At 34.0% G+C, this 22233-nt stretch overlaps 2 protein-coding genes across 2 annotated transcripts in view; both read right to left on the bottom strand.

Moving 5' to 3' along the window:
- Nucleotides 1-22233, bottom strand: part of LOC126978878 (peroxidasin-like) — a 68513-nt gene that overhangs the window by 17873 nt on the left and 28407 nt on the right. The window contains exon 2 of the mRNA XM_050827994.1: nt 1072-1287. Within this exon, the coding sequence (XP_050683951.1) occupies nt 1072-1175 (104 nt within the window). The 5' untranslated portion in view covers nt 1176-1287. The remainder of the gene's footprint in view (nt 1-1071; nt 1288-22233) is intronic.
- On the bottom strand, nt 4926-9207 carry LOC126978995 (zinc finger BED domain-containing protein 4-like). The gene is made up of 3 exons (XM_050828136.1): nt 8403-9207; nt 6396-7836; nt 4926-4968 (listed from the first exon to the last, which is right to left on the bottom strand). The coding sequence occupies exons 1-3, from the start codon at nt 8620-8622 to the stop codon at nt 4926-4928; spliced, it is 1704 nt and encodes a 567-aa protein (XP_050684093.1). The 5' UTR covers nt 8623-9207.

Below are 22233 nucleotides of genomic sequence, written 5' to 3'. Positions count from 1 at the left end.
TGGAATGGAGAGAAGTATTATTGGAGATCACAGGGGTATATCACCATTGGATACGATTTCATGTAGGTGGGTAATGACCCACCTACATGAATTCAGTGCACAGCATCCCCATAATTACCTAACACCAAAACAATGGTGTACATTGACGAATTAGGTGGTATAGTATTGCGTATCATATTTATATATATGGTAATGTTTTCTATAAGTGTTTATTTTTGTCAATACAGTTATTTCTGTTAATCTGCACAATGTTTTTTCTTCACCCAAGTTTGATCAGGAGAGCAATTTATTGCGCGATAAATTTTCAAGTCACAAGATGATTACCCATATTATTATCAATACTTTTCTGCATTGACTCTCTACTATTGAAAAGACTTTCAAAAACGTAAATTAAAAGTTGTCTCTTTATTTAGTAAAGCAGGTATGTTCAGCAAGATTAAATAAAAACTAAACATACGATGCTTAAAACAAATCCTCACAAATATCCCAATCAATTCGTCATAGAAATACGTCAAAAACAAAGTTTATATTTTAAAGTGAAAACTTCATTAGCATCGTTGTGATTTGAAAGTCGATGAAACGAAAAAGTGACAGTAAAGCGAGACAAGCACATGAATTCATAAGATTTAACGTGGGAGAAAATGAGAAAGGAAGCAGTGTACACAGTGTTTTGGTACCAGGCGATCATAGTTGAAGAAGAGATTTTCTTATCTATAACGCGAGTATACCTTAATATATTCTGACGTTATGCGCGCGACGTATTACTTACTACCTACACCAGGAGAACATAAATATGGTAGCGATGATAGTAATGTTTTTCATAGCTGTGAAATCATGTGTCATCCTAGCAACATGTATCAGGACTTCATATGCAGTTTAGACGTTCATGCACAAAGCAGGTTTCACTTCTGAGATGTGCACCTTATACGCACACATTCTTTTTTAATTTCATACACAAGTTCTATAAGGGTCCAATAATTTAGAGGATTGAGGAAGAAACTTATCGGAAACAAGAATACATAGCCTTTGAAAAATGTTGAAACATTAATAACTCAAGATAAAAGTACTCACAATTGCTGCAAATATTGCATTCCCTGGAATACTCCCGATTCAATACTTGTGATTTTGTTCCGGTATAAGTACAGGTACTTCACACGTCGGACCCCATAGAACATGCCATTACGTAATTCCGTGAGCTTGTTGTCGTTTAGCAGAAGTGATCTGAGTTTGTAGAGATGACTGAAGATCCCTGGAGCAATGTCATAGATGCGGTTGGCGTGTAAGTCCCTGAAAATAAAAATATATTAATTTCTAAACTGTTGTAACAAACAAGTTAGGTAGGATGCGATGTTGTACTGGTAACCTCGAACTGCAGGATAAGGTTGTGTCAAGAACTCCTTTAGCGAAACAACGAAGTCAAATCATTTCTATTTCATAAACCAAATATTTTGATAAAGTCAAATATTTTTAGAATTGAATAATAATTTTATTTGAGTTAAAATTAAACCTTATAACTTTATTTACAATACTAGGATTACATTAAATTTAAACTATCATTACGGTACCAAGAATACTGCCAGCATTTCCACGTTGAATAGCTAGGCTGATCTGTTGACCGAAATAGCTGCAAGCGCTTGGGTTTCCAGTAACCCTATTGAGGTGAGAAGATGATAGTACTTTGTACATTCTCCGCGCCTCTGGGCCCCACAGGCCAAGTGTATCGACACCAAACAGCACAAAGATGTAAGACTCATTGAGACCCACATATTTGCGTTGTTTGCTGTCTTCGGTAGTCGAAGCAGCAGTCCCAGCACCATCTAACGCCACTTGGACATTTTTACAATTTAAATAGAACAATGTATTCTCTATACTGCTAAAGCCAGTATAGTTTGACTACTAAGCCACAGAGTTTTGGATTCAAATCCCGCTAGGTGCAAACGTTCTATGATATTTTTTTAAGTTTCTACTGCATGGATGTTTGTATACGTATTAATGTATGTACTATGCAAATATTGTATTAATTATATTGTATTTCAAGTTGTTTAGTTAGAATTATAGCTTTTGACTGGCAATACACAAAGATTCAATAACCGACTCCTGAAATACTCACATACCTGACTAGATCACGTTTATTTTACTCTCAGATGGGGCACAATACATTGATTTCAATAATTCAATATCCATCATATTACGCTATTCACGCATTGGTGGTGTTTCGGGCAAAGTATAAAAATAACATCGGATTAGAGAATCTCCTGGTTTCTCCCATTCATCACTGTCTAACTCGTAGAAAATCTATCATCTAATTGTTTTCGCATATTATATTATTCATACACTTATCGAATTGCTGGTTCTGACTAAAACGTACATGATCCGGAAAACTTAGGAAAAATCTAAAAACATTAAAGTCTTTCTTAGATCATTATTATTATTACTAAAGGTACTCTCAATATTATATATTTGATGCCGATAGTTGCCGTTTCCATAATTTTGACTATAAAATTGGATCGAAATGTCGGCTTCAGACATACAAGGTGGGCCAAACGAAATCACCCTATTGGAAGATGCTCTCATTTTTGCAAATGGCCGCCAATATCAAAATTGTTTTGACATTTATGGACTAGACAGATGCAGAATACAAGTGAACAAGCCATGGAACAGTACACTCCCCAAGAACGTGGAATAATTGAGACAATTTTTTTGCGTAACAATTCGTCTGTGGTGTTGGCGCATCGCGAATTCCTTCGCTGAATCCCCGGCCGTCTGACCGCGACTGGGCAAACACTGCGCCATTTGGCCACCAAACTTGAAGAGTATGAGACCACACGAGACGTTGCAAGAGTGGGCGGCCCCGGAGCGCCCGTTCTGCCGAGAATATCGCCGCTGTTGCCGAGGATGTCGTGTAGTCGCCGGAAAAATCGACCAGACGCCGTGCCACGCAATTCGCCATCAGCCGGACGTCCCTAAGGCGAATTTTGGTCAAAGACCTGTGCATGTTCCCGTGCAAAGTCCAGTCCGTGCATCAGCTGCTGCTTGCTGACCGCCAAACCTGCGTAACCTTCGCCCAATCCATCCTCAATCTCCAAGAAGAAGTGGACGATTTTTCGACCAAAATCATAATGAGCGATGAGGCTCATTTCCACCTCCGCGTGTACGAGAACGATTTTACCGTTTCAGACTTTTTAGTGGGGTTTTTGGAAGTCCCGTGTTATCGAGAACAAGCCCGATACTCTAGAAGCCCTCAAGGACAACATTTGACACGAGTTCGAGAGTCTGTCGCCCGAAGTTCTCGCTGAAATGATAAAAAATGCCATAAAACGAGCCCGTTTGGCCAATTGTGACGGCGCCCATTTGGCCGATATCATCTTCTCGACTTGACCACTACAATTCTAAAGGTTCAAATAAACATAATCAAAAACAGAATCGAAGTTTTTCATTTAGAAAAAAAAGGGAGCCAAACAACATCGGATGACTTCTTTTGGCCCACCCTGTATTAAAATATCGTTAGATCATGTTATTCATCACTTTTAAATATGTATAGGAAACGGGCCAGGTACTCGTAGCCATCATTCCTGAATTTATTAGAAATTAGCACTCCCTTATCTGGACTATTTTAACTGCAAACTAGTAAATTTTCAAGGACTAAGTTTCTAAGCAATACGGCGATACTGAGATTCTGAATTCTCTCAGAGACAGCAGTGGGTACCTAGCGATGGCAACATTGCATAAATTGATAGATTTCTGGCCAGAAATTTTATAAGCCAATAATTCAAAAACGAAAGGTGTGCAATTTAAATGGAACTATTTTCAAGCTATTGGTTAAACTTCATTAAATAACATTTTTGTAAATAATTTGATAGTAATTTAATATTTTAGGTAGTTTAAGTAAAACCTGACCTAAGTAGACCTGAGAAGAACGGGCGCAACAAACTCAGCGGGCTTTTTATTTCATCGAAAAAATATGTTTACAAAGTAATACTGTACAATTAAACTTATTATTTAAAGCCTGAGGGCGGTCACTGCATTCCCAATCTGTGGTATCATTAAGGAAGTCATTTATGTTATAGTAACCTTTACCACACAAACGTTTGTTAAAAATTCTTTTGAATAACGTAATACTTTTGTTAGGAATAGGAATATTTATTTGTTGTCATTATAATAATGAGGAAGTAACTGTTTGTAAAAATATAAATATTTATACATTTAAGTATGGGGAAGTTTCTTCCCATTTTATATGAATATTTAAAACAATTTTCCTTAAGTCTATTTTCATTAAATTACAGAATAAATGTTTCATTTTATTCGACGTCGCCATCTTAGGCATCTTGTGGGTAGTGACAACATCCCTCCCGTTGCCGTAGAAATTTTGAGACTTTTGATAAAAAAAAAATGTGAGAAGTAGTTATGGCAATCCTCTCTTGATGTTTCTCAGAAATAGTATATAACAGTTAAATTATAAGTATTGCCCGTGTAATGAGTTTGTTGCGCCCATTCTTCTCAGGCCTGAGGCAATCATTTTAGAATGGGTGGTAGTTTTTTTCACTATCAATAAGTGGTGTCACATCCTATTTTGAATAAAAATATTTGAATTTGAATAATACAATTAATAAATTGATTACGTAATGTATGGCGCGGGGAAAGAGGTGCGCCGGCAAAACGGTTGCAAAACTCAGTTTTCGCTTATATAGTATACGGCTTCTTAAGCAAATTTTTGGACCAACTTTTGTTACCAAGTAAAGAAACAATATTGTGATGAAAGTAGACTTGATTTTTTGTGATATTTTCATGGACGTATTTTAAATTATGTTACGCTATTTTTTATTACGTAGTTTGTTATTTCCCATAATCTAGCCAGCATCGTGTGCAAAGGAGCCTCCCACTGGTATGGTAAACTATAAAGGGGATCAGTCATGCGTGGCTAACTTTTAACAACTTACGACAGTTAGAGTAGATTCCACTTCCTTTAAGCTGTATAGAACTCCATTAGAGATGTTTTCCTCTCTTATACGCTTTGCTTATCTCACGTCACGTTACGGTTACGCTTATTGAACTGTCATGTCGTCTTTGATTATAACAAAACAATATACGAATATATCACTGACCTGTATAATTACCACTGGACAGGCTGTTACATATGTTTGACAGCAAATTTTTTGTGGCTACTTGATGCGCCACTCGCGAGCGTCCAGAGAACTAATTTTGACGTATAATACAAATTGTTGCGAAGGAACGTACAATACTCTGAAGTATTTTTGCATTTTTAAATTAATTTTGTTCGTTTTCTGTGTTATTTATACTTCAAGAATCAAGGTATAATAAACTACACGTTATTTTTGTAAATTTTTTCTGTCGATGTTTGCTGTGGTTTGTCATCACTAGTTTTAGTACCGCAGACTCTCGCTACATGGCCAACAGCGCCAAAATGGCGAATATCAACTCCACTGAACTTCAAGATATTGACACTTAAATTAATATATAACACTGGACTGGCGGCTGTCAAAGTGCTTTTGTGCCTGTTTGATATTCGCCATTTTGGCGCTGTTGGCCATGTAGCGAGAGTCTGCGGTACTAAAACTAGTGATGACAAACCACAGCAAACATCGACAGAAAAAATTTACAAAAATAACGTGTAGTTTATTATACCTTGATTCTTGAAGTATAAATAACACAGAAAACGAACAAAATTAATTTAAAAATGCAAAAATACTTCAGAGTATTGTACGTTCCTTCGCAACAATTTGTATTATACGTCAAAATTAGTTCTCTGGACGCTCGCGAGTGGCGCATCAAGTAGCCACAAAAAATTTGCTGTCAAACATATGTAACAGCCTGTCCAGTGGTAATTATACAGGTCAGTGATATATTCGTATCAGGGATGTTGCAGATGCCGATATTTTCACATCCGCGGATACGGATGCGGATGCGGAGTTTAGCAGGCTCACATCCGCGGATGCAGATGCGGATGCGGATGTATAAGATATTATGTAAATAAAGTCTATCCATGAAGAATTAAAACAATGACAACGTAATTATTAACATTTTTATTGTAATCAAACATAATTAAGTACTTATTTTTATGTTAAAAATATAAGTCATGTATAATGTAACTGAACACCTTCTGTTTTTTATATCAGTAGTTGAATTTAAAAATAGGAGCATTATACTTGATGAAGAGTAGTATTGCCGCCTTTTCTGGTTCTAGTCTGTTACGCAGAGGTTCGTAAATTAATCCCGCGCTACTAAATAGTTGTTCGCTAGGAACACTGCCCGGTGGAGCAGATAAAAATCTTCGTACTATCGGCGATAATACCTTGAATTCCCCTCGATGTACACTCCACCAGTTTAAAGGATTTTCACTCACATTTATTCTTTTTTTAGTACGGTAAGCAAGTAACTCTTTTTTTAATACAGCTTCAACGCTACTATTTTCTGGCTCATCTTGACTTTCGTCTTCACTCGACGAATCTAACATCATAGCCAGGTCGTTTTTTAAGCATGGCTTTTTGTTGAAACCTGAAGTCCCTGGTCCTAGTTGTTCTGTTTCATTTTCCATGCAATCAGTTATTTTAGCCCTTTTGGCATTGGTATTAACTGATTCAAAATTGTCATTCTCAATATTTATCATTTTTAAAATGTCATCTTTAATCTTTTCTTCAGTCACCGGAGTGAAAAATTTGTGCTTATAGCGAGGATCTAAGTAGGTAGCGATGGTATATAAATTGTTTTCTCCCAAGCTAGAAAACTTTGTAGAAAGTTCGTTTTTCAAAGTCGTTACAGCCTGACGAATCGGATCAAACTCTTGCGATCTTGTTAAATATAAATAGTCATCAACTTTTTTTTCAAGCATTTGTATTATCGGTATCACAGATGAAATAAGAGCAGAAGAGCTGCTCAGTTCCCGTGTTGCTTCCTCAAAAGGTCCCAGTAATTGAATGAAACTTTCAATCATTTTCCATTCTTCTGGTAGAATAGGGTCAATTTCATTATCATTCATGTAAAGGCTCAGAGCATCCTTTATCTTTGAAAAACGCTCGAACATGTAGAATGTACTGTTCCATCGTGTTACACAATCTTGAAACACTTTCAGGTGCGGTTGATTCAGTCTGTCCTGAATTGATTGCAGTTGTTTCTGGGCAATGGTAGAGTGATTGAAATGGGTCGTAATTCTCTTACATTTTTGTTTTAGTATTTTTATGTTTTCTTGAGAACCTAAACAACTACGGATAGCCAGTTGTATCTTGTGAACAGTACAGTCTATATCATTTAATGCTGCTAATCGCGCGGCTCGTTTCATATTAGACCCTTCATCTCTGATTAGGCAATGCAGTTGTTGTTTTTTAATGTTCCATTCAGAAAGCATGTTACTGAATTTTTCAGCAACTATGTCACCAGTGTGACGGCCGTCAAATGTCTCACATTTCAATATTATCGATGATCTATCAAAGTTTTCTGCAATTCCATGGCAAGTCAGGCTAAGCAAAGAAGCGTTTGAGCTAGGATCCGACCAAATGTCAGACGTAAACGACATGTTATCAAAATTTTCGATTAATCCTTTAACTTTTTGAGCCACTTTGCTATATAATTCCTTGCATACAAAATCTGTAAAAAAATTGCGTCCCCTAAAGTTATATCTTGGTGCTAATTCTTGCATCAGTCTACGAAAACCTAGCCCTTCAACAAAATTAAACGGCAAATTTTGAAGTGCAATCATTTCTCCAATGAGTTTATCAATTTTTTTAGAATTCAAGTTATTGACGTCCCACTTCTTTTCTTTTAGAACCATTTCCTCTAATGAAAGTTGTTTCTTTGATTCTTGCAGAGGAGTGGTAACTTTATCTGAAAAATACACAAATAAATAAAAATTTTCGTTGTAAAAAACTATTTACTTAAAAGTAATTAAAAAGTGAGGACATTTTAAAACACCAGAAAACCTTTCTATCAAATGTCCAACTTATATTGCAAAAAATAAAAATAAAAGGAGTTTATTCCTTATAAATATTTATAAGAAGGAAGGATCCCTAATGTTTTCTGGCATTAACATTAAATATAGCGTGAAGCTAAACTACACTAAAAAGAAAAGGTACACTTTTTGATAGTGATAAAATTTTTGCAATCAGCCGAATAGTTTTTGAGTTAAGTAATTCACTATTCATATTTTAATATCATATTAAAAATATACATTTATGTACAGGTTGTTTTATTTTGAAACAATAAAAAAGTAGATAAATGAATTACATATATTAGTCTTTTTACAACTGACGTTTTATATGACAGCAAATAACTATAATATTGAGTGGAAACTTAGCCAATAAACCACAACTAAAACTATTCTTTTATTAAACTAACCAAACAATGCCTCAAGTAAATATTAATTAATTAAAACTATTAATTATGAAACTTACTTGCGTCAGATTTCATCTGTTGTAATTTTTTTTCTTTACTAATGTTCTCAAATGTAGAAAATTCTTCTGAGTGCATCGACTTAAGATGGTTTTTTAAAGACGACGTGGTGCGGCCCTTGCGAGAGTAGCTTTTTTTGCATATTTTACAATCAGCTTTATCCTGGTCTTCTTTATTTGGTTCAAAATAATCCCATACATTACTTTTGGTCGGTGGTGACATTGTTGACTAAATAGTTAGATAGATAAACTATCAATAACGGGAATCACACTGGAAAAATAACGAATTTCGTCATAAAACGATATTTTTTCCTACAATAAAACGTATTACCGGCGTAATATAATAGAAGTTACCCTGTGATCTTATGGATATTAGTCTTAAATAATATAAAGTTTTCTTGTAAACTCTTCTTATTTACACACTGTATCACAATAACATTAAAAATACCTATTTATCTTTATGATACGATAAGTAGTTCACTTTCACTTCACAACGCAAACAAACACGTATTTATTCACTTCCACTTGCAAGGAAAGGAACAAACAAATGATGCACTAGCGAAAACAAACAAACGTGTCGAATCTTGTCACTAATTTCTTCGCTCCCATTGGTTATTGTCACGTGCGACCGGCACGCGTCAATCACCGGCCCCGCCCAATTTCTTTCTTGTCGCTACTTGTATAATATTCGCATCCGCATGAACATTCGCATTGATTAATGCGGATGCGGAAGCAGATGCAGATGTCCAAAACAATGCGGATGTTCCGCATTTGCGGATGCAGATGCGAATGTTCGCAACATCCCTGATTCGTATATTGTTTTGTTATAATCAAAGACGACATGACAGTTCAATAAGCGTAACCGTAACGTGACGTGAGATAAGCAAAGCGTATAAGAGAGGAAAACATCTCTAATGGAGTTCTATACAGCTTAAAGGAAGTGGAATCTACTCTAACTGTCGTAAGTTGTTAAAAGTTAGCCACGCATGACTGATCCCCTTTATAGTTTACCATACCAGTGGGAGGCTCCTTTGCACACGATGCTGGCTAGATTATGGGAAATAACAAACTACGTAATAAAAAATAGCGTAACATAATTTAAAATACGTCCATGAAAATATCACAAAAAATCAAGTCTACTTTCATCACAATATTGTTTCTTTACTTGGTAACAAAAGTTGGTCCAAAAATTTGCTTAAGAAGCCGTATACTATATAAGCGAAAACTGAGTTTTGCAACCGTTTTGCCGGCGCACCTCTTTCCCCGCGCCATACATTACGTAATCAATTTATTAATTGTATTATTCAAATTCAAATATTTTTATTCAAAATAGGATGTGACACCACTTATTGATAGTGAAAAAAACTACCACCCATTCTAAAATGATTGCCTCAGGCCTGAGAAGAATGGGCGCAACAAACTCATTACACGGGCAATACTTATAATTTAACTGTTATATACTATTTCTGAGAAACATCAAGAGAGGATTGCCATAACTACTTCTCACATTTTTTTTTTATCAAAAGTCTCAAAATTTCTACGGCAACGGGAGGGATGTTGTCACTACCCACAAGATGCCTAAGATGGCGACGTCGAATAAAATGAAACATTTATTCTGTAATTTAATGAAAATAGACTTAAGAAAAATTGTTTTAAATATTCATATAAAATGGGAAGAAACTTCCCCATACTTAAATGTATAAATATTTATATTTTTACAAACAGTTACTTCCTCATTATTATAATGACAACAAATAAATATTCCTATTCCTAACAAAAGTATTACGTTATTCAAAAGAATTTTTAACAAACGTTTGTGTGGTAAAGGTTACTATAACATAAATGACTTCCTTAATGATACCACAGATTGGGAATGCAGTGACCGCCCTCAGGCTTTAAATAATAAGTTTAATTGTACAGTATTACTTTGTAAACATATTTTTTCGATGAAATAAAAAGCCCGCTGAGTTTGTTGCGCCCGTTCTTCTCAGGTCTGAGGCATTCATTTTGGAATGGGTGGTAGTTTTTGAATTTCAATAAGTGATGTCACATCCTATTTTGAATAAAAATATTTGAATTTGAATTTGAATATTTCTATTGTGATTCAGATTTTATATATATTTATATACAAGAATTACTCGTTTAATGATATAAGATTAGTTCGTAAAATAGTTTGTCATTTGCAAGTCACACTTCATTTGCTCGACCACTTAAGTTTCTGCGCTTTTTAAATATAACAGCATTCATATAATTCGTGACTCAATTAAAACATCAGCAGTAACTGAAGCTTTATTGTTCGTTGAGTAATTCAACCGTTTTAACATAGTGCAATGAAAATTAAATCGCGTAGTAATATTTTTTGAGAAAATCGAAAACCCTTTTGAAAATTCTATGAATACACAATTCATATGAAATAATTTATCATACACCAATTTTGAGAAAATCGTTAAGAATTGATCAATAAATAAAAAAATCATCCAAGGAAATACAGATGCGAGAAATGTTTAATCAATATTTTCGTTTAAGTTTTTATTACTTTATCTCGATATACTTTGCTGGTATTTTTATGTCACAAAAGGCAAACGGATAAATGGTAGAAAACAAAAAACAGTTTATATCTGCCTTCATACGTCTATAACCAAAAAACAGACAAAAACGAAATTTAATCTTAACTTTATTTTTTATGTTTTTTATAAAACTTTTTGTACAATATATTATCTAGGCGCCTATTTCTACCGTGAAGCAGTTTACTGTGTTTCGGTTTGAAGGGCGCCGTAGCAAGTGAAAATACTGGGCAAATGTGACTTAAAATCTTAAGTCTCAAGGTGACGAGCGCAATTGTAGTGCCGCTCAGAATTTTTGTGTTTTTCAAGAATCCTAAAAATAATGGGCAGGGCTAATAAAATATATGGAAGAGCGGGTTATTCTGACTCAGATTTTGTCACCTAAAAAAAGGTTAAAAGCCTAAAAAAAACCTAAAAACCAATTATATTATCACGTACTACTTTTGGTACCAACAAAGAAATTTGAATTTGATATAGCATATATTTCGTTATGGCATGTGTAATGGAATGAGCAATGAGCCCAATTTATATAAAGCAGCATCTTCTCCCCATAGCGATAGCCCCACAGCGATAGCCTCCGACAATAAAATATTTTAGTCGCAATCATATGACTGCACAACTCCGCACAAAACTTGATCCTGACAAATATATTCATTTACTACCTGACCCGACCGACGCTGTTCTATCAACAGAAAAACATGTGATTGGAAAATTTCTGATTCGGGATTAACGTAGAGTTTTCTTTCTTCCACGTACTACTAAGCTTTCTTGTGCGGTGTGTCCGGGACGATACGACATGGGTACCTTCAAAAAAGCGCATGCACCTTAAAGTCCGGCAACGATCCTGTGATTCCTCTGGTGTTGCAAGAGATTGTGGACGGAGGTGTTCACTTAACACCAGGTGACCCGTACGCTCGTTTGTCCTCCTATTCCATACAAAAAACGTAAAGTAAAGCCATTGGAAATAATATGTAATCTTTAATTTAATTAGATAAAAATGAAACAAAAACGTATTTATGATTGATCACACCCTTTAACTACCGTTTCTTGTTTGTGGTAGGCAAGACAGCGCGGGGTAGATCGCATCAAGCGATATCAAGATTAGGTAGGTATTCCTAATATATATTATCGCGTAGCAACGCTTCGACGTACATGACGAGAGTTGTCATACTTGAAGGCATTAATTTCGACAGCTCCGTCAGCAATACTCGCTTAGCGGAAGTGTTGACTTCAGACGCTGTAGACCCGGGTTCGATACATCTTCCAGTGTATGGATTTTTTTGGGTTTTGTAAAATTGATGGAATTTTTTAGTAAAATTTAAATTTAAAGATGGAATGTGAGAACCATTTTGAAACTAGAACAGATCCGAGGGTATAAGCCGTACTAAGCGTGGCCTACGGCAGTTTTACTTCAGACTCAAAATTGAAAAGGGAAAAGAAGAAATAGTGAAAAGTGGAAAGTAATTACGAAGAAAGAAGAAGAAGGAGATAGAAGAGAACTAGTGTTCGGTGCGGTATAAGGAATACTGTAGTATTTGTGATAACAGCTTTTAAATTACCGTTTATTGCCAATTTCTTAAAGTATTAAAATGGATATAGTATGTCATCCATAAGAGACAGTCATATGACACGTGTAATATAACCCGTACACCGATAATAAGATACATAATTCCCCGATACATTATATTGTTATATTGCACAGTGTTTTCGTTAAAAGCTCCAAGACGGATAAGTTTTTTCCGACACCTTCAACAAATATCGATACTGAACATTAAAAGTGTGCAAAAACTTAACAAATAAAACATTTCTTTACAACCAGTCTATCCATTGTTGAAAACAGCATGAAAATCGGTGCAGTAGTTTTTAAGTTTATCGCGGACAGACAGACGCGACGTACGACTATGTTTTATAATATGTTGTGTTTCTGATAGTTACACTAACAACACATCATTATACAATAACAATTATTATAGTATCAACATAAGACATAGTACAATAAGACATTCCTTAACAGTGATAATACCCTACTCACATCATTTGAACTGAAATACCTCCAACAGAATAAGTACACTACTGTTTTAGAGCAGAAAATTAATATCCCATACAATAAGAAAACAATGTAATAATCGACTGTTTTATAAGCATTGCCAATAATTTATTATAAGAAAAACTATTTCAGTTTGATGCAAATTATATAAAGCTCGCAATTTCAATAAATGTTAATGAAAGTTCTTGAATTTAATAATAACACACTCAGCACAACATCAAAGCTTTACAATATTAGCTAGGATACCTTTGATATGAACTTTCCGATCAAATACTAGGTATTCCGATTAAATTCTATAACTTCGTCGAGCCAGTCAGAACTCAGATTTCCACTACATTAAGTTTAATAACAAGCAGTTGCTTGTACCCGTCTATTGCGTAAAATTGGACGAGCAAGTTTCACTGATAAACGTTTATTATTATTTGTACATATTATTTAGATTTTCTGAAAAATTGATGTAAACACATATTATTTCTACGGTTGGCAACAGTTTATTTACTTAATCGTAGTTTTGTATTGGGATCTCAAATTTCGACAAGTCTTGAGTGCAAATACATAAGTATTAGCAATTTTTTTGAAAGAAAAACCACAAGTATCAACAAACTCACATTGTGGTCAACTAATTGGTAGCATGCATATTGGCCATTTTTATGAAAATTACGGATGAGATAAGCGCGTTCAGCTGTGATAATTGATACGCCCTGCCCATTTCAATGCAATGCAGTCCGATTAGAATTCTTGAAAGCTCCAAAAATTCTGAGCGGCTCTACAATTGCGCTCGTCACTTTCAGACATAAGATGTTAAGTGTCATTTGCCCAGTTATTTCACTAGCTACGGTGCCCTTCAGACCGAAATACAGTTATACCCATAATCTAGCCGGCATCCTGTGCAAAGGAGAATCCCACTGGTGAAGTGTTGTTACTAAAATAAAATTGTGTGTAATGTAATGTTAAGGACAGTAAAGTGACGAGATTCACGCAATAGCTGATTATGTTATATGATATATCCCGCATCGACCCTTAATTTTGGTTCAAATTAATACGTAAGTGTCCATCCCTGTGGTTCAAATAAAGTTTGTATAAGTCATATTGCATACAAATACGATAACATAGAGCGGTCTGGAGTTAGGAACCCAAAAAAAAAATTTTTTTTTTGTGTTTAATTTTAATGCTATTTTTTATTAGATATAAGTTCTCAAGTAATCCTCAAGACGGCACTAAAGTGCGTAAAGTTTGCGAATGTTCCACCGGAAAAACAAAATCTATGCTGTTCTCTTTAAAAAAAACTATATAAACAACACACTTAGAATGTGCAAATTTCTATCCCGAGAGATTTTATAAGACGAGCTAGAGCAACGAGCTTCTGTGAAATGTGATGAATACTGGAATAAGAGTAAACATGAAATGAAAGTGACTCTAATTTCATGATACCTTGCAGTAGAAAACATCCTCCCGGAAAATTAGGTACTTAATGAATTAATTGATAAACAAGATCGAAAAATTCAATACTTACTTCATATTTGTAGATCTAATTAAAAAATAAATAAAACCGCATTACATCTTACCACAAATTGAACTCTACAATCAAAAGTACACAAAAGTGAAATATAAGTCTGTGGAAAATCTACAGAAACAAAATAAACAGTAATAAAATAAAATGTATATTTTATTTTTGCATGTGTATAAAGTTTTATAAATATTGTCGAAGGGCTTGAAAATACTGACAACGAAAATGTTTATACTCTTTAATATTTAAGAACTGGACATACCTAATTCCAAAACAAAATTTTTAATCTATACTACTATTATAAAGCTGCAGTGTTTGTTTGTTTGTTTGAACGCGCTAATCTCTAGTACTACTGGTCCGATTTGAATGATTCTTTCAGTGTTGGGTAGTCCATTTATCGAGGAAGGCTATTGGCTATGTTTTTTTTGAAAATTAGGGATCCGTAATAAAATTGCTATTTTGTAACACAAGGTGTAAAATCGAAAACCTATTTTTGCGTGCGTTGCAAAAACTATTGACAATAGAACAAAATGATGTACAGGCTATAATATAGGCAATATTTTATTACTTATAAAACTATCGCGTGAATTATAATTTATATGGCAAAACAACGTTTGCCGGGTCAGCTATTTAATTGATAAATAGTTATATAAAAAATATAGTAGTAAAATAAATAATGTCATTCCCAGGGGTTAGTATTAAATCGAAATGTTATCTATTATCTATTCTTTAATAGAGGTTATAGAAACAGTATTGATATTTATGGTGTTATATCGGCATCATAGAGAAGTCTCGTCCAAGTTTGCAATCAGCAAAGGAATTTACGAGGCCTAAATTAGACTGCTTCAAATATGACAAGGGGGATTCAATTAATCTGGCTTTGACTTTGTCTAGTCCTATTTGCCATTTCAAATGGCAATAAAATAGTTACATCTGATAGCTTTATGGAACGGATCGAACAAAGAAAAAATAGTGCCATAGTTTTTAGCTTAAAATAGGTTTCTGTGCCGTAATATGAGAGCATTATTGTGTTTCAGTTTAATTTAGTGTACAACTTTTGTCTAAACGTGACGAGCGCAATTGCGATAGCGCTTACAGGTTTGGGTTCAAACAAAAAACGTGGAAAAAGTGGAATTTTGCTGAATGATTGTGTGAATAACTTGGGATTTGAACCCCAAATATGTGACAGAAATAATAAGATACCCTGCCAAGTATTATACATTTTATTTGAGTTACATAAATTTCATCACATTCAAGTTGATTTTGAGAATCGTTGAAAACCGCTAAAGGTTTCTCCTAATTTATCTAATCCAAAATAATGAAAAGTGTTTCAAAATATGTATATTACAGGTAATTTAGGCACAAGTCAAGTTTTTAAATATCATCAAATTAAGGAGTAAATAATTAAAATGAACTTGACTCTCGTCTGCGCTTTTAGTATAACATGTTATTTCTTTTAATTCTTTTACAACCTCAGTTCAAGTTATACCTCTTTGCAATTCCTTAAGAGGCTATGTTTGTTGACAACCATGTATAAGCTCCTTTTCTACCCTTAATTGGCAATTACGTACTGAAATAATTGTTATTATTATTAATTGTTGTATGTACGTTGTGTTGTGTTAGTAGTAACATCTTCTTATTTAGTTAATAATCATCCAGTTATTGTGTTTATTCCAAAATAGCGTTAATATCCTGACTTTTAATAATAAGATGGACAATATTAGTCTGTTGAAAAAAGAGCCTTATTTGTAGTCGTATAATTATGATGTGTAACATCTGACATGTTATCTTACTCTTTAGTCGATATTTTTTTATACGGAATAACAACATCATCACTTATTTAACATTCAATGAGTTTTAGCTTAGACCATTTAAACGTCTAGACAGTAGTGATAACGTCGAAAAAGATTGAGTTTAGAGTTAACCTATATTTTGAACAATTCACGCACATGTCATACAAATCGCGAGTGTAAGACGTAGCTTTTCAGGCACACTAAACTAATATTCCTGGCCTGTTTTCATCGGTTGTCTAGCGGCAAGAGACTTTATTTAGACGTATAAATTATCTAAGCACTAATATTATAATGACCATAAAAGATGTACATATCACTCAGTTTGGTAAAATTAGTAAATTTTGTAAAACATACTACAACTTAATAACAATAATGGTTATGAGATCAACTAAAGTAATTTAATTTTTCTATTTATATTATACTTTTCATTGTGAATATATTCTGCGCTAGATTATTATTACATCTCTACAAATTATACATTAATATTTAACATTAAGAAAATATTATAAGCTTGGTTATTTTTTTATAATTTGAAATAGCAGAAAATGAATATCACCCGTGTATTTTTTTTAAATCCAGGAACCTTTTTTAACAGCGAGGGGAATTTAGCCATAACTTCACTTACAAAAAATAGTTTTAGCGCTATTGCAATACGCGTCTTGCAAGTCGATAGCAAGTAGCGAACTCCGTAATGAGTTCAAATTCAAATAATTTTATTCCAAATAGGATTTAAAATACGTCAAAAACTACCCATACAATCGAAATAATAGTGTGCGTTAGACCCAATAAGAACGGGCGCAAGAAACTCAGCGGGCTTTTTTTTATAAAATTAAGGATTACAATGTAATATCGCTACCAATAAAAGACTTACTAACTTGATTTAACCGAGTAGTAGGCATAACAAGTTTATGTTTGTTCTTCAAGTTAATATTATAAGTGTCGCAATACCACCTTTTCTTTAATTATTATTTTTTGAAGTCATCAATCTAAACATGTGAAAATTGTAATTTTGAGATAATTCAGATTATGATTAAAGGTGCGATGTGAAAGAGCATGCAGGGCATGGACCCTAAGATAGTTGTGTTTCCTGTATTCATACTGTATTTGTTTAGAAATTTAATTAAAATTTTCAATAGTTTTATTTTATTTTTACATGTACCGACGGTGTATATGTTTTTAAATTTATCTTAAAGGCAACTACAATTAGACCAACAACTAGAGATTATTCAATTGAAACAATGACTACTTTTAATGTAACATTACTTATATTTAATACTTTATATCTATCTTAAAGGTTGCATTTTTATGCATTTATATTTGTAGGTTTGGGAGTTAAAGTAAATCCAAATTATCTGGGTTCAAAATACAAAACTTAAATTTGAAAAATGTATCAATATTTAAGATTTACGTCTTTTGTTAAATAATTTTGGGGCAAGTCGAGGTGTGGAGGATGATAAAGTTAAAGAAAATATAGTGCTAATTTGTGGCTAGATTAACCAATTGAAATATATTGAAATAGAATATGTTTATATATGCAGTAGCATATTTTAACTCCATAATATCTTGCAGTTACATATTTATTATAATGTAACGGGTGGCAGTGAACATGTAGAGTAATAGCTGTGGTAAAATAGCCTTAACACATGGTCGGATTTGGTACGGCCGGACCATCGGATGGCCCGGTGGGTCACTGTGTGCCTGCACCAATTGGTGCAGTGCAAATCCAGTGTCGTTCTAGATCCGACCCAAACGATAGTAATAATAATTTTGTGCGGTGAACATTAATAACATACCATCGGACGTGGTCCGCTACCGGACCACGTCTAATGATTCAGCCATACCAAATCCGATCATGTATTTACAGCTTAAGATTAATTCTAGCCCCGAGCGACACAGCTCGGATGTCTGACACATACAGCGACACTCAGCCGGGGGCCGGGATCAGTCTCGTACAACGTATCTCATGTTATGATATGAAATACAATCGTTGTAATATCCGACAAACCCAATAAATAATAATAATAATATTGACACACTTTAACACAAATTATCTTCCCCAAATTAGACATAGCCTGTGCTATCGGTTGCAAGACAACGATATATTTAATACAATATACTTAAACATACATAAATAAATACAAACATCCATGCCTCGGAAACAAACATCCATATTCATTATGTAAATGTGTGCACCTACCGGGGTTCAAACCCGGGACCTCTAGCTTTGTAGGCAGGGTCGCTAACCACCGTGTGGGTGGTTATTATTATTTAAACAATATGTTGAAGTAATGTTTTTTTTTAACCATAAATGTTTTATTTATTTCATGTTATCCTTATTTTTAATTATTTTATAACGATTGCCTATTAATTAATTTGGTTACTATGCAAAATTTCAATGTCATGATTTGAATTGAATTCTGTAAACTTTTTTCCATCGAGAAAATATTTTGTTATCCTATTTCTTTAGAGTGATGCTTTATACTGTTGATATAACTCAGGAAGGGTGCGCTCTGAATGGTGGTATCTCTATCACAAAAGGGCATTTCAAAGATTTTTTTTTTTCAAATAAATATGTTCATATTTAATACTGAAAAATTTATTTACTGTGTGTTATATCAAAATTACACCTCTTCACATGCTCGAAGGAATTTATTACACGAATATTAATTAATATTTAAATTGCTTCCTATTGCATATTTTCGAAACGGATGGACTGGTATTTCCGGGAGTTATTTAGCCTTCGTTTATTTCAGAAAATGAGCAAAGGTGCAGCACTATAAAAAAACTAATGAATTTATAATCAATATGCTATTCAATGGCTTTAACCACAGAACAGGTGAAACAAAAGACATAATAGTTTGTATATTTATATCAATTTTATAGGTTTACTAGATTTTGTAATTTATTTATTGGTTTCAAAGATTTTTCACGGAACCCCACTTCATTTGATGCTGTTCCTTTTTTTTAAGAAAATAAGGGAAGGCACGAGCAGGTCGTTCAGCTGATGTTAAATGATACGCTCTGCCCATAACATTGCAGTGCCGATCAGGATTATTGAAAAACCGAAAAATTCTGAGCGGCACTACAACCGCGCTCGTTACATTAAGACATAAGATGTAAAGTGTCATTTGCCCAGTAATTTCAATAGCTACGGCACCCGAAACTCAGTAATGCTCACAATGCTTCACGGCAGAAATAGGCGCGTTTGTGGTTCCCATAATCTTGCCGGCATCCGGTGCGAAGGAGCCTCCCACTACTCCCAAAGTAAACTCCCACTTTCTTGCCTTCTTCTGTTGATGTTGTTAAAAATCCCACTCAAATCGGATAAACGAAACCAACATTCATATCATATTATTACATAATTAATACAGAACAACTAAAAACCCGATTTAATATTTTGGTATTATTGCCAAATGCAAAAATACTAAAATCTTTTATCTTTTGCTAAAATAATGAACAATTGTCGGACTACTCGTTCACTCCTGCAATTGAATCACGATTGTCGCTGTGTTCGAAAATTTCAATTACAAATCCGTTTTCATGTTGTCGAGCTACGTACTCGTTCACTCTTCGAACAGGTTCACACAGATGTAATAGTGGCTGTTCTCGCAATTTTCAATTACAACATCCGTATTCAAATTGTCATTTGATATTGCTGTATTGCTTTGAGCGAGTCCTCGTTATGAAGTACTGAAATATCGAAATGAGACTGTGTTTGGATGGATTTCAAAGCTCGGACGGTGCCATTAGGATCGTAGTTAGTACAAGAATAGAAACGCGTTTTGTGCATTTTATGTAAATTCATTCATTTCAAAATTAAAACCATTCATCGTATATAAACTGCATTAATTTGCACACAGTTAAACACAAAACTGTATAATACTGCCTCTCTTTGAGTATTTTCCGGTTCAAAATAATGAGACTTAGTACTGAAATGGTAAGACTTAGTAATCAGTAATGAATTTAGTATTCAATTTTAAATCTATGCGAGTTAATGTTATGCCTTGACTTTATACAAGTCGTATATGTACGACATGTTCATACTTAATTACTTCAACATATTTACACATAATATATTAAATGTAAGTCTCTTTTTAGAGTGATGAATTTTAGTCAAATATCATTTTGACGTTTACAAATTTCTTTTATAAAAGTACTAGCTGACCCGAAACGCTGTGCTTTCAATAAAAATATATTAAAATGGATATAGTATGTTCTCCTTAATAGATAGATATATGCCATAGCGGACTGTTATGTAGACCTATTTAAGATTCCACAATTCCACCATACTTTATTATGCTATATCTCAAAGGGTTTAGGCAACACTTTCGTTGAAAGGTCCCAGACAGCTTATTTTTTTTCCGACAACTTCAACAAATACCTTTCATATATACAAAACAAAAACATCGAACATACAGACAGACAGACACAGCGGAAGACATTGTTTTATAATATGTTGTGATAATACTATCCAATTAAAAATATATAAATTGTAACCAAAAACATTTTAGTGTGACTTTTTTGGTCTCATGTACATAATACAACATTACTTATAATTGTTTGGCTGTTACCTTAATATTCCTTACATAGTTCGATAGTGCAGAATGTTTTAATACTTATTCTAAGAATATGAGTTGTATACGAGTACACCAGCGAGATAACTGCGACCATGATCTACGGATGTATTTGGACTCGACACTGATAAGGTTTGAGGTCATGTTAAAAAGTGTTATGTATCATTTCGGGGCAAGATATAAATAGTTTAGTTGTCAAATGATTTAATAATATTATAGTTTCATAATACAGCGAGGCCGCAGGCAGATACGTTAAATACTTTTATCTGTCATATTTTATGCGGCCACGACGAGTAATATAAGTATATACTTTATTAAGTCTTTAAAAAAGTCTATTATACTCTATGGCCTAAAAACATTGTTTACGTATGGTAAACAATGTTTTTTTACTCCGAACTATAATGTCGTCAAAAAAGCACAGTTATTTTAGGCGCCAAAGACAATTAAAATCTAGGTTAGGGTTCATAGAAATATTATTTAGTACATATTACATACATAACATTGTCAGCGATAGAAGTTTGTATAGAAATTGCAATTCACGCGTCCCAATATAAGGCGATAAGAATGACTTATCGGGTATATTGGGACGCGTGAATTGCTTCAGATTATTGACAGCTTATTACTGACAGTAGAAGGTAGTAATTTCTTTTAATGTCTCTATCTGTAGATAGTATATTGGGAACGGCCGAGTGGAATGCAGTAAATTTACAAATTGATTTCCAGACAGTTAAATTTCAAGCAAGTTTTGTGTCGTATAATTAGTCTGTGCCAACATTCTGAGGCTGAGAGCTATAGGGCGTACTTAGAGTTTGCTCAGACTTTAGTTACTTAAAACTTTGCCGAGTTTTATAAAACGCGAACGTCACTTTTTCATTGGGCTGTCTTTGCTTAAGCTCAGAATTATTTCAGCTGTCAAAGGACTTGAAAAACGAAATCAAAGTTTGTGCTAAGCTCACACTCATATAAGATTTACGTAAGTATAATATTTTTATAAGGGACGAGATGAGCTGGACTTCAGCTGATGGTAATTTATACGCATTGCCCATTACAAAGAAGTGCCGCTGAGGATTTTTGAAATACCCCAAAAATTCTGAATGGCACTACAATTGCGCTCGTCACCTTGAGACATAAGATGTTAAGTCTGATTTGTCCAGTAATTTCACTAGCTACGGCGCCCTTCAGACCGAAACTCAATAATGGTTACATATAACTGCTTCAAAATGAGCCTCCCACTGGTGAACTGTGACTGATGCCTATGCTCTCCTGACACAAAAGAGAAAGCCAAAACATCTTCAACAGTGCACCTTGTTCAGAGTGAACGGTTGCGTCAATTATTTTACGTCGTTGCT

The sequence above is a fragment of the Leptidea sinapis genome, chromosome Z (genome assembly GCF_905404315.1).
Source record: "Leptidea sinapis chromosome Z, ilLepSina1.1, whole genome shotgun sequence".
Taxonomy (NCBI): domain Eukaryota; kingdom Metazoa; phylum Arthropoda; class Insecta; order Lepidoptera; family Pieridae; genus Leptidea; species Leptidea sinapis.
The sequence above is the reverse complement of the archived record's forward strand: the minus strand, read 5'-3'. Positions and strand labels throughout refer to the sequence as shown.

What these genes read in the sequence shown, in the direction of transcription:
- LOC126978995 (XM_050828136.1), bottom strand. Translation starts at nt 8,622, where the DNA reads ATGTCACCACCGACCAAAAGTAATGTATGGGATTATTTTGAACCAAAT. An exon ending in ACAGATGAAATCTGACGCAA is followed by an intron (nt 7,837 to 8,402) that starts GTAAGTTTCATA and finishes TGTATTTTTCAG; the next exon opens with ATAAAGTTACCACTCCTCTG. An exon ending in GAAGCTGTATTAAAAAAAGA is followed by an intron (nt 4,969 to 6,395) that starts GTTACTTGCTTA and finishes AGTTCTATACAG; the next exon opens with CTTAAAGGAAGTGGAATCTA.